This window comes from Labrus bergylta, chromosome 6 (assembly GCF_963930695.1).
Source record: "Labrus bergylta chromosome 6, fLabBer1.1, whole genome shotgun sequence".
Taxonomy (NCBI): Eukaryota; Metazoa; Chordata; class Actinopteri; order Labriformes; family Labridae; genus Labrus; species Labrus bergylta.
Window position 1 is genome coordinate 27,044,242 of NC_089200.1, and position 13,120 is coordinate 27,057,361.

General features: G+C 40.2%; 1 protein-coding gene across 1 annotated transcript; it reads right to left on the reverse strand.

Annotated features, from left to right (window-relative positions):
* Nucleotides 1-1,965: 1,965 nt before the first annotated feature.
* lrrc8db (leucine rich repeat containing 8 VRAC subunit Db) lies at nucleotides 1,966-12,708 on the reverse strand. The gene is made up of 2 exons (XM_065956083.1): nucleotides 12,320-12,708; nucleotides 1,966-8,352 (listed from the first exon to the last, which is right to left on the reverse strand). Exon 2 carries the CDS (start codon nucleotides 8,348-8,350, stop codon nucleotides 5,795-5,797), a length of 2,556 nt encoding a protein of 851 aa, XP_065812155.1. The 5' UTR covers nucleotides 8,351-8,352; nucleotides 12,320-12,708; the 3' UTR covers nucleotides 1,966-5,794.
* Between the last annotated feature and the right edge of the window lie 412 nt (nucleotides 12,709-13,120).

Here is a 13,120-nt window from a genome sequence, read left to right on the forward strand (position 1 = left end):
CTGCTCAGCCGGAGCTATCACGACATGTGTTTATTCCTCGCAGCCTGGAGCCGGAGAGCCAAATGGCACAATTGTCACAATCAAGTCTGCAGTGATGATGTTTGCTCTCTGTGTGTAATTCAGAGAGTGACTGTTTATATGTGTGAATGCCGGGTAAACACAAAATGCTAGGCTAAAACAGAATGAGGGGACTGGGTGCCTTGCTCACAGGCACCTTGACAATGCACAGAAAGTGAAGTGTCACCTCTCCAGCTACCAGACCAATTTCCCGACTTGGTCCGCACCAGGACCTGAACCAGAGATCCTCCTTACACACTGAGCTACTGAAGGCAACACAAGAGGAGATGTAGCTGTTGGCATTTCATTCATAAACATAAATAAAGTCCTTACTTATGCTGACAGAAAGGATAGCCTGAACGACATTTTTCAGAAAAACCTAATCCAAATTGAAATCATAATCTGTATTTTAAAGAACTTTGATTTCCACCTGTCAAATCTCAACCCATTTTCTGGTTATCCTAAGCAGGGTCAATTGGGGGTGAATGCTTTCACAAGGGGTGGAGGGAGGCACACCATGGACATATTGAAAGTATTTTACCGTCCTGACCCTCACATACAGCTGAACAACTGTTCACTTCAAATCCATCAGCAATTCAGACTCCCCAGTTCACCCAACATGCACGTCTGAGGACTGGTTATTAAAACCACAACACCCAGAGGAGATCTATGACACGTTGGGCACTTATAAAACACTTGAAGACGTTAGTGATAATTTAACATCCCGTTCAGGTCAAGTGAAACAAGATAATAAACACTTATTTGTTTTTAATTTTGTGTTCTGTCCTAGGTGGGGTTTTTTTTTTCAACCTTTATTTAACCAGCTAATTAACCCATTGAGATCAAGATCTCTTTCACAAGGGTGACCTGGCCAAGGGCAGGAGTACACGTCATACTTTGTCTTGGGTTGTCTTGCCTTGTATGACTAAAATTTTAAAAAACGATTAAATAAATGATGAGTCCAAATGATACTGAGCAGTTTTATATAGATAAAATATCAAATATGTCAAGTCAATGATCCATGTTTTAAATATAAACTTGATTGTTTGCTAATCATCTGGTAGCTACATCCATGAGTATGAAGTGTTGGCTTTACGAGGTGGAAACCTACCAAAAGTCATCTGTGGGTGTCTCTGTCATACACTAAAAGAGGAATATTTACAGTCTACGGTCTCAGCACATCAGGTTGTATATATACAGTATATACTGATTAGAAATATGATGCAGGTCAAGCCTGCTTTATGCTGACGTTACATGGCTGGCTGACTTTCTGTTCAAACAGGTCTGTTGAATAAATTTATCATCAAGTTCAATTAAGTATAGAGCAGAGTCTGAGTAATGAATTCATTATTAACCGATATCTAGACAAAAGAAGAGCCTCTGGTAACCAGATCAAATGAAGTATTCAGCTCAGTCTTACTTAATGTATAAAATAATTTTCAGTGTTATGATGTGTACAAACAGTTTGCTTCCACTAGAGGGCAGCACTATGTAAGAAATGTGTTCAGTTTGTCATGGACGTCTTTCCCCTCAGTCACAGACTTTACTAAGGTAAATGTCACTAAGTTTTATCACTTTGTAGGTCCAGTGGTTTTTAAATAACATCAGATCAATTCTGACGAAGTGTTTAAGAGAGGAGCTCTGACATCTCCATAAAGTCTTTCTGCTTAAATTATTAAGTTTGGGTTTCCCAGCATTATCCGTTCCCCAATTTTAACCTGACTTGAGATGAAAGCTTCTCAGACGAGAGAATTTGTCTGCAGTAACTCCGTCTTCAAAGTCAGAGGAGGGTCATTCATGTTACATGTCATATTTAACATTGTTCTGTATGCCAGTGAAATATATTGTTCTGCTTCATTGTGTGTCTTCCTCTCACACACAGATTATCACATGATCAGTAAAAAGAAATAATGTGATATATTTTATTAATTTAAAATCAAACAAACCTACAAATACCTTCTTAAAAGTCAGTCATGCCAACCATAAAACTTTATTTATCAGCCCGAGCTTTGATTAACATCAGTCCATGAAATGAAGCTTCGTTATAGGACAGGCTACGATAAGAGAATACACAACAGAACACAATTCAGTCTGTGTTTAGCACATGTTGCAAATGTAACAACAAAAATGGAGCAAAGAAAAAATGTGAAATGTTCGCTCATTTAGGTGATTTCAAATTCCAATCTTAAACATTAACTTAACGATTGTCAACTTCTGTAAAAACATAATTATTTTATGTTGTAGATGTTGTGTCATAAAGTGTAAACAAGTATTACATCAGGCTATAACTATGTTGTTAATTTTTAATTATTGTCCATTAAATAAAAATATCCTGCTATGAATAAAGTGCATTTTGTAGAAACATTTAGCATGAAATCATTCACATAAATCTAAAGTCAAAGGCTTTAATATAAGACAGAAAATGAGAAGATTCACCGCACACATGAAGACTGAATTACTTCTTTTAATTTAATTATATTCTCAAACCAATAAAGAGTGTCGCCCGCACGGCTTCATCAGATTCATCATCTGTCACTCGTCCTTCTAGTGTTCAGTGAATCTTCTCATTTGATGATATGCAGCCAGGAATATTTGTAATCAGCTGTAGAGTTACACAGAAAAAAGGAAATGTATTGTGTTTTTGGTGCAAAACCAGCTTTGAAGTGAGAATACAGCTTCATTTCTATCTTTGAAAAACAGTCATAACAATGTAACAGTGAGAGTTCCTTTATTCATAGAGCACGTTTATAAATCAGGTTTATAAAGTGCTGTGCAGTGAGCAGAACAGATAATGAGGTAATAAATACAAAGAATGAACACACTAATTACATAATAACTATACCGTTTACAACAATAAAAAGATGATGGGAAAAGGTTTTCAAAAAAAAGAAACACATCGATGTGTGTTAGCTGTCAGCAGGATAAAGAACTAACTGCTGCCTGCTCCTTTAAGGGGGGGAAATGTATAAAAAATAAATGCATGGGTCAGATTTTTCAAAAAAAGTAGACTAGAATGGTCAGATAGGAACCTTTATCTCTTCTGATGTGTACATGAAAATGTTTTACAAGAACATTGAAAGTGGAATGCATAAGGTTAATGAGGATACAAGGTCATACGTACGCAGTTGTTGTTTTTGTTAATGAAGTGTTTTTGACTAAGAGTGGTAAGAGTCCAAATTAAACTTTCCTGGTCTTGGAAGCAGGAGTTACAGTATTCATCTTTTTTTAAGTCTTATTTTCAATTTACTGTCATAAATTGGGGGGGGGGGGGGGGGGCAGTAGCTCAGTCTGTAGGATATAGGTTGGGAACCAGAGAATAGCCGGTTCAAGTCCCAATCCAGACTAGATTATGGAAATTGGTTTGGTTGCTAAAGAGGGGCCAGTTCACTAAGCGAGCCCTGCAGAGGTTCTTGAGCAGCACAACAAATCCCCAACTACTCTGGCACTCTGGATGGCAGCCCCTCCCTCTACATTAGTTCATGACCACAGGATCCTGACTGTGCATGTGTGTGTATTACTGGCCTACATGTGTCTACAAATGTAATTTCTCCTTGGGGATTTAATACGTTTTTCCTCTCAGTATTATTAATGGTGCTTACAGCACTGAAAGTTTATTTAAAAATAATCTATTTGGACAAGCAAAGTCTTGTCACTCCGGATAGTCAACACACTTAATGTAAACAGAATTCACAAATATTTTTTTGCTGATCAAATGTAGGCGTAAAAAATGTAAAGGTCACAGAGACGCTCTTTCTGGAGAGGAGTGTCTTGTTTTTTAAAAATACTGTAATTCACTACCAGGAGCACTGCAGACTTTGTTGTAATGTTTGCATTCTTGTATTTAGACTCCAAATCGTAGGCATATAAAAACCTATTAGCATAGACACCAAAGCTGATATCAGTCATTGAGTGAACCTTCCCTTGAAAAAAAACTCACTCAAGTGCATCTAGATCTAATCTGGAGGGAATCAAATAAATCTAAGGTTTAAAAAGGGTTATAGTGGGGGTCCCGCTAGTGTGCGCATGCACGGAGCCTGGAGTCCTCCAAGCAGGCAGCCCAGGTTTGAATCCCACCTTTGGCTCCTTTCCCGCATGTCATTCCTGACTCTCTCCGTCCCTGATTTCCAAATCTATCCACTGTCCTATCTCTACAATAAAGGCATCAAAATCCCCAAAATAATTATAAAAACGGGTTATAATTTAAAAGGTATACAAATGTTTGTAGTTCTGCTATAGATGTCCGTGCATACAAAAGGTCAAATATATGAGAGAGCTTACTGCAACTGTGCATCTACATTAAGAAAAACAAATGTAAAAAAGCGACTGTGAGGAATGTGAAAATCAACAGTGTCTTAATGATGTGATGTTCCACCACATGCTGGAAGAAACCCTTAAAATGTCTAGAAACACGGTGGACCTTTTCCCTCTGCCATCATGCTGAGGGTGGTTAGCTTAAATGCTGTTATAATGTCATGCTTATAGTAGCTAGCACTATGACATTATAACACTTCCTATCAAATAATTGGCTAAAGGCTAATATAACTGTTTAACGTAAGGTTAGACTCAAGTCCACCTAGCGTTTTCTTTTTTTCAATTGTTTTCAATGAGTAGAGAGCTTTCACAGCAGAAAGTGGCCACCCAGAGAAAAAGCACAGTGCCCAGCATCTTTCTGAGCACTCCAACTTTTTTGTTCAGCCGCTCCCAGTGCTCCAAGTTGAAACTCTTTCGACTTTCCAGAAAGGCACTGTTGGCGTCACTGATGCTCTTTTATGTCTGACATTCCCTGTATTTTTGCCGCCTACAGATCGTGTCTTGTCTGACTGTCATAGAGAGAGGACAGACGTGCAGCCCTTTTCTGACCAAAAACAAACGCTAGGTGGACAAGGGTCCTAAAAGAGTATAATAGAAAGAGTTGCTTGCTAATGTAAGGTTTGGTAGATTATGGTAGAATGCTAACATTGTCTGTTGTGTTACAGAAGCTAAGGTCATCGAATATGTTGTTTTAACATGAAAAATGGGCCAATGGCCCTCTCAATTTTCACTATGAATTTTAGTTCAGTTGGTATTTAATAGAAAAGTGATTAGCTGATAACAATTGTCAGGTCACAGCAGTACAATAATGTTACAGCATTTAAGCTTCCCGCCCTGAGAGGGCAACAGAGGAAAATTACCATTATCTGAATATGGAGAATGCCCCTTTCCATTACTATATGTCGCTGAACTCTATTGGATGGATTTAACACAACTCCAAAAAACATTCCCTAACGTTTTAATGAGGGTGTGGAAGTCGCTGTTTAACACTTCAGTTAGATATCTCTCATTTGTGTTCAACTAGGCTGAAATCTGGTGACTGTAAAGGCCATTAACTTCATAATAACACGAATCAAACCACTCCCGGACTAACTTCAATCAGATTTGAAGTTAGTCTTTCAAGTAGACCCAAATCATACGAGCAACAATGCCCACTATAGAGGGACATTTCTAGTACATTGCCTCACAGTGGGGTTCAAGCATTCACGTTTTTTCCTTTAATTTATTCTGAATATGTATACTGGCGTTACAAAACCCATGATCGTTCTGGAGTTTATCTAAAATTTCTCCAATGTTACCAACTCTTGCTAAGTTGCTAACACATCATGAAGTATAATAGTGACAATGACATGATTAAAGAAAAAAGAAATAAAAACGTCTTTGAACCCAAGGTGATGCTCAACATTTCATGCCATTTGGAATGCGACTACCGTCCATCACTTAGACATTTACATCCATTTGGAAAAGAAACGCTAGCTTCCTGATTGATGCTCTCTTTGATCTCCATGGGGAGCGAGTCAAAGAGGTGATCTTCCACAATGAGGCAGCTCCTGCGCAAGAGACCACACTGACCAAGCTGAGCGGGAAGACGATCAAGACAGTTTCCCTTCAGTTCCAGGTGTGTCAACTGGGAGAGTTGGCCAATTTTCTCTGGAAGGGAGGAGATGCAGTTGTGGCTGAGACATAAGGTCCTTAGTTTGGTGCACTTGAACAGTTGCTTGGGAACTACCTCGACTTTGTTGGCGTTAATGGCAAAATGCTGGAGGTTCTGAAGAAAGCCAACCTCCAATGGTATTACAGAGATAGAGTTGTGACTGACATCGAGGTACCTCAGCTTGAGAAGAGTGAATAACGATGAGGGTAGTGACTCGAGTTTGTTGTGTGAGAGATAGAGCGACTCAAGGTTTTTGACATAGCTAATGGACAATGGAATCGTGATGATCTTGTTGTGCCAAAGTTTGAGGCACGTCAGTCTCTTGAGGTGCTGAAAGCTGATGATTTCCTCAATGGTGCGAATGTTGTTGGATTTTAGGTCCAGTTCTTGGAGGTTAGTCAAACTGAAGATAGCATGGGGGATACGCTCCAGCTCACAGTTCAGAAGCTCCAGTTCAGCAAGATTCAGGATTTTCTTTAGACTATTAAGCACTAAGAGTTTTGTACCATCATTATGAATAACCAACTTAATCAGATGCGGGGACAGATCTGTTATGTTTGTCGGGATCTTTGTGAGGTTGCTTTTGAGATGCAGTATCTTTAAGTGCCTGAGATCTCGTAGAGACTCGAGTCCAATCATTTTGTTGTTTTCAGAGTTCAGGTTACCAACCAAGTACAGCTCCCTTAAACTTTTCAACATGTACACCCAGCTAGGAATCTCCCCAACATCTGTGAATTTGACATGAAGGCACCGGAGGTGATCACGAAGAAAGATAAATGCCGTCTGTTCAACTTTGGCAGGACAGTGATAGAAGTGCAGCTCCTGAAGGTTTACCATTTGTGAGATCTTTGCTGTTATCCTGGCCTCTGGGATTAATTCTAGTTTGAGGATTTCCAAATCTGTGAGATCAAACACAGCATCTGGCACTCCTGAGAGCATGAACAGATGGAGTTCCAACTTGTCTTGAGAATTGCGTATAACATGCTGCCTCAACTTCTCGAAGGTCCACTCATGGTTCAGGCTGATCTCCCGCAGTTTGTTCTCACTCACCTCGGAGAGAAAAACACCAAAACGCTTTGAATAGAGCTGGTCGTACTGGTCGACCATGTGGAGGAGGAACGCAAAGTCATTTTTGACATCTGGAATGTCGCTAAAGCTGCTCTCCTCCCTGACTTTTTCAAAGGAGTACTCTTTGAGTGGTCGCCTAAAAAGCCAGAACAGTGTGTATATGCAGATTATACCATAAGCACATATGAGAGCTATATAACTAACAAGGAGCTTCTTCAACATGAACGCCATGTTGTGCGTACACTGGAACTTTTTGTATCCTGTCAAATGCTTTATTTCAGGCTCACACACATGGTCGAAATCTATGGAGGCAACAAATGTCATTGTGTAGCAGAGGATCAGAATAAATTTGACCGTTTTGATGACTGTCTGAATGGCATACAGCCTGTAAATCAAGTCACTGTCTTCCACATGGGCGCGGAATTTCCGGACTTTTTCGAAGAGGGCTTTTGCTTGCTCGCCGTCTTTCTTGTCCAAGATGGTCATTGATGGAATTTCACTAACTAGCTTTTCAGCAGAAAATGTAACCCCGGATTTGTTCAGCATTGGGGCGGACTGGTTTGGACTCCCCTCCTCGCTGCTCGTGGACAGATGCTTCAGGAGGGACGAGGCACCGGCAATTCTTTGTTTGTTCTCCTCTGAGTCCTCACATGCAGTCTCAGACAGTGCTTTGGTAGTCCAAGGGGATTCAAAACACTTTCCAAGTATGGAAACAAAGTGTTCTATTTTGGAACTTGTCTTTGGGTACTTGAACCAGAAGTTGCTGCTGACCATGAGAACAATTGTGTGGATCAGAGCGAGGTATGGGAAATACTTGGAATACCAAGGCAGGGCAACATGGTAGCACATCTGGTTGACAAACACATACTGCTGAAAATCAAGTTTGGTCCTGACACCTGTAGGCTGAGGCTGGCCAAAAGTCTCCGGCGATTTGAATGGAACTGTAGGAGTGATGATATCAGGAGGCTTTTTAGCCATTAAAGGAGCAGCTTGCTCTCCAATGGCGCTCTCTTTGTTCCATAAACTATCAACTGTCTCTGGTGGTTGGGAAGCTAGAAATCCCCCAGCATCCTCTGTGGTCGGCTCCAGAATGGGAAGACAAACCACTTGGTCCCGGGTTAACTGCATGGTTCCAGAAAATATGGCCAACATCAACATGACAATGCCAAGATAATCCATGAAGACGTCCCACCATGGTTTCAGTATCCGATAAGTTGGCTGGATGTCGTTCAGGGAGGCTACTTCTGTGAGGGTGAACATTCCTGCAAAAGATAACAGAGGTAATCATTACACTTGATCTATTCATACAATACTGCTACTAGTGTTATATTTTCTTTCCTGTTTAAGTTCCATTTTTAGGTAAACATCTTTTATTGAAATAGTTTGTCTTGTAAATTGATGAGTTGTGTGATGAAAATTAGGGGGCACTGAAAATGTTGTGTGTCTTGCAACCCAGGCCGGGGGGAGGGGGCTAATCAAAATTCAGTTTAGGGCCACACAAGCCTTATTCTGATAAATATGTGTGTTGTTGTCAGACACCTGCCTGCTGTTAGGGCTGGTGTTACCTTATCATTTCACTGACCTATTAAACTTTTCAAACATGAAAAACAATAGGGAAAGCACTCCAAAATTGTATTTCAATTGCCACACGAACGTTTCGAGCAGAAGCTCTTCTTCAGCGTGTAACAGGCAATTTTCTCAAATATACCCAGGTGGGACTAATTTATACTTGTGTCCAAAATAGGTACTAGTCCATCCCAAGTGAGGGAGTCCCTACCATACATCTTTCAACACCAGAGTAGAAAATTAGCATTATAAATGAGCTTCTTAACTCAAGGTACAGATATGTTATAATTACCCAAAAAACAAAAATACAAGTCTTACAGCAAGTTAAGAAACGTCTGTGATCAGTTTGCAATAAACAAATAAATGACATTTTCTCATTTAAACCATTTGGAATCAGGGTACCTAATTATTAATGAATCAAAAGGTTTCTCCCAGCAGAAGGATTTCCATCTCTGTCCACAGCTCTGCCTGGCATATTTACAACTTCTATGCCTATATAATGTAAGTCTCTCAGAGTGTGATTATGACTATTAAAATGTCTAGCCACTGATGATTTATCATGATTGCGTATAGAACATTTTTGTTTGCATATCCGCGTTTAAAGTGTGTTGCTCACAATACTTTTCCTTCTGTCTAAAGTGGGTCTAAGCAGGCAGGCTTTTTATATAACAGGTGGAAATTTCCTTTCTGCAGGTCAAATAGGACTGTTATCGTCATCATTAGCAATACTATCAACAAAGTTGCTTAGCTGTGACAAGCAGTGTGTAGGTTAGCTGAGCAGAATGTAAGTACATTAAAGTAAGCCTATTGTGAGTTGCATAACAATATCTTGTCCCTTAGCTTAGCTTCCGAAAACAGGATTGAGACAATAGTAGAGCTACTGGTAGAGGGAGATGTTGTTGTTGTTGTTGTTGTTGTTGTTGTTGTTGTTGCATCCTTTGCCAGTTTTAAATCTAACATGTTCACATTCACCACAAGACATCTGCCTTCAAAACTTACAAACTGGTGATAAACATACATTTTCATCCCACATAATCTTAGTGGACAGAGTTTGTAACAACTCACTCTTTGTCATTATCTACAACAGTTTACTGATGATATCAATTGTATTTGTCTGTTACAGTATTTTACTCATCAATGAGTTTTACGTGCTCCGGTGAAGAACATATCCAGACTGCTTAGACAACAGAGTTTATTTCTGGTCACAACACTATTGACATCATTAGTAGTGATGTGTCGGTCATGAACGATTTGTTCAAAACGAACGAATCATCTGGGTGAACGAACTGAACTGAATCACTGACTGAAAAGAGTCGTTCATTTCTCAACTTCAGTTGCGCTCTCCTCTCTCCCGTCTCATATCTCTCTCTAGACCGTAAGAGTCGCTCAAAGCCCGCCCTCCCTCTCCTTTCATGTCAGTGATACACTGAACCAACAGGACGGAGTCGGTCGGGAGCTCTGTGTCTCTAAAGCCCGCCCCTACTTCTCCCTCTCATGTCTCCAAGAAAATATATTACTTAACATTTAGGTGTCGCGAAAATGTATGTGCTTTTTATAGCTGCTGTCAGTTTACAAACGGCTTTTATATCCAACTTAATTTCACTCAGCTGACTGTTTTAACATCTACTAACGATCGTGTTTCAGTCAGTACAGTGTGTGTGTGTGACTGAGGCTGGTGACTCGCAGTCTCGCTCGTTCACGTTCACTGAACGAACTGAACGAACTGAGAGGAAGAGCGGAGCTGTCGTTCAGTGAACGAACTGAACGAACTGAACGACAGCTCCGACATGAATCACTGAACGAACTGAGAGGAAGAGCGGAGCTGTCGTTCAGTGAACGAACTGAACGAACTGAACGACAGCTCCGACATGAATCACTGAACGAACTGAGAGGAAGAGCGGAGCTCTCGTTCAGTGAACGAACAGAACGAGAGCTCCGCCTCCGAGTCACTCTCTCCCTCTCAGTCGTACAGTCAGTGAGTGATTTGTGTACTGAACGTACTGAACAGAACGGTCGGGGAAAATAAATGTGATTGTTTTAACAGCTTTCAGTTTGCAAACTGTAGCTTTATCCAACTAACTTCTCAGCTCATTGGCTTATTATTCACCACCTGCTATTCTCAGTACGATCGCGAACAGAACTAAATGTTCGGCCGTGTTTCAGCTTATTCAATTCTGATTCACAGACAGAGCTGCAGAGAAGTACTGAACGATTCGGTGAACGAATCTTTTGAACGAATCACTTTACTGAACTGATTCTACTGATTCAGTACACTGAAAAGAACTGCTTTTCACATCACTAATCATTATTGGCTTCTCCACTGGTCTAGTTCAATGTGAGAACACTGTGTGACCAGATATACAAAGACCCAAAAATGAGATTTATAGGGTCCTTTAGTACAGTTCAGCCAAAACAATAATCAGAACTTTTAAGTGAACTTTTGACAGAGACGTGTTGATTCCTGTACACAGTGTTGTTGAAATGAATAAGTGTACATTCTTGTGTCATGATATTTAATTTCTACTCTAATTTTAAGCCACATGGACACAACATTACAAACAACCCTAACCCCTGTATTCCAAATGCAAAAAATGGACAGAGTCAATCTTCCAAATCTCCATTAGAGAACAACTGAAGATTTAGTCTTGGCTTACATTGAATGTCCTGGAAAACACTTAATCTTTGTTAACTATTTTGTATTGCATGTGATGCTCCTTTTATTGGTTGCCTTTCCTGCTATACGTTTAATTCACTAGCTTCAGTAAAGGACAGAGACCTGCCAATGTGAGCAGTCATAAAGGTTGAGATGCTAAGCTCTTCAGAGATACACTGACTGAGTGTGTCTTCCAATTACAAACAATGCCAGGTTTCCCAGACATATTTAAAGAGGCTGTGAGGTCAGCATTATCAGATTGTTATGGATTAAGAGATGAGACAGCCCTGGAACTAGGACACTGCACACAAGTAGTCTGGAGAGACAGTGCAAGCCAAATGCAACATAAACTCTCTGTACAAAGTGTATTCATAATGCAACATTTCTATAGCTTTTCTTTGAGTTTTTTTATGCACATCATTTCTATGCTTCTTCCAAATGAGGTGGCTACACAGTTTACAATCACGTGCCAAGAGCATGGACTGTAAATATTAAGGCCTGGAGGCATCTATTTCCACTCCAGGCATTGTGAAGCTACGATATGTTTACTGTTCGGTTTGCTGTAGATTATCGTAGCCTATAGAAAATTCAGGCGAATTAACATGTAAGCTTTTACTGTGTTTTCGTGTGGGTTATTAGACAAAATATAGGCTATTTTATAGTTAGAAAATATATGTTACACCACTGCGACTACAGTCTATTGTCTGTAAAGCATGAAGGTCACTATTTTCATTGAGGCTGCAGAGCAGGCTGAGACCGGCTACAGCAGCAAGACGCATCCATGGACACAAAAAAGGAGGTGGACCTGATGTCCGTGGAGCTTTTAAACACAGCACAAAAAAAAAAAAAAAATCACAAGTCATTTTAAAAATACATCAATGCACCACATTTTACTGCTGCTGTGTCACTACGTTTCAAAGCTAACAATAATAGGCCAGAGAATATCGGTGATATTTCACACATTGAATGAGACTAGATGAGAAGCGGCACCCTAACGCACAGATACGCACCTTTAGGAGTCCTGGTCCAGTTATGTCGATTCCAGCAGTACCAAGTAACACCTCCTTTTAAAAGCCATGTTTCAATGCGGGGATGAAGGCGTCCATTCTTCGCTCCAGTCAAAACGTGGGCCTGCTGGCCGGGATATAAACAGCTTATCAGTCTACCCCCCACTCCGCTTCAGATGGTCGGGTCCGCTCAGCTGCGTCTCTGACTGGCGACACAGCCGGCACGCAACACCAGCTGTTCCAAGTGTCCTCGGTTCAGACCTATGGTTCAGACCATAGACTGTAAAAAGACAGACCGTCACCGAGGTCTATCTCCACGACACAGTTCAGCCATCAATTTAAACCAGTTCTGCTGTGGTTTACACAACGACAATTTACAGAAAACCGCGTTGCTATCCTTGCACCAGACTCACAGATGAGAGATGACCCACCGATGTTAGGGACCGTCGTCAAAGTGCAGCTGCTGAAATTTCACGTAAAATTGATAATCTGTTTTGTCATCCCAAAACGTAACATGAAATATTCAACAGAAAGAACCATTCAAGAGAGTCTGTAGATTTTTCTCTAACGTCATTGATGAGTTAGCAAAGCCCTGTTTTCTTTATCGGCACTAATACCTCATTATCTTATCTCATTCTTTGCATACAGTCTAATTTTTAACATATTGTTAGGAGCCCAATGAAATAAACTGTACAATAAACTCGCAGGAGCTTTATTATTATATTTTGTCATTGATATTTTCGAAGACATATCGGCAAAGGGAACAATGATTAAACATGTGATTTACCCTAAAAGATACGTGTT

Coding starts and splice junctions, on each gene's coding strand:
- lrrc8db (XM_065956083.1), bottom strand. CDS start 8,350: ATGTTCACCCTCACAGAAGTAGCCTCCCTGAACGACATCCAGCCAACT.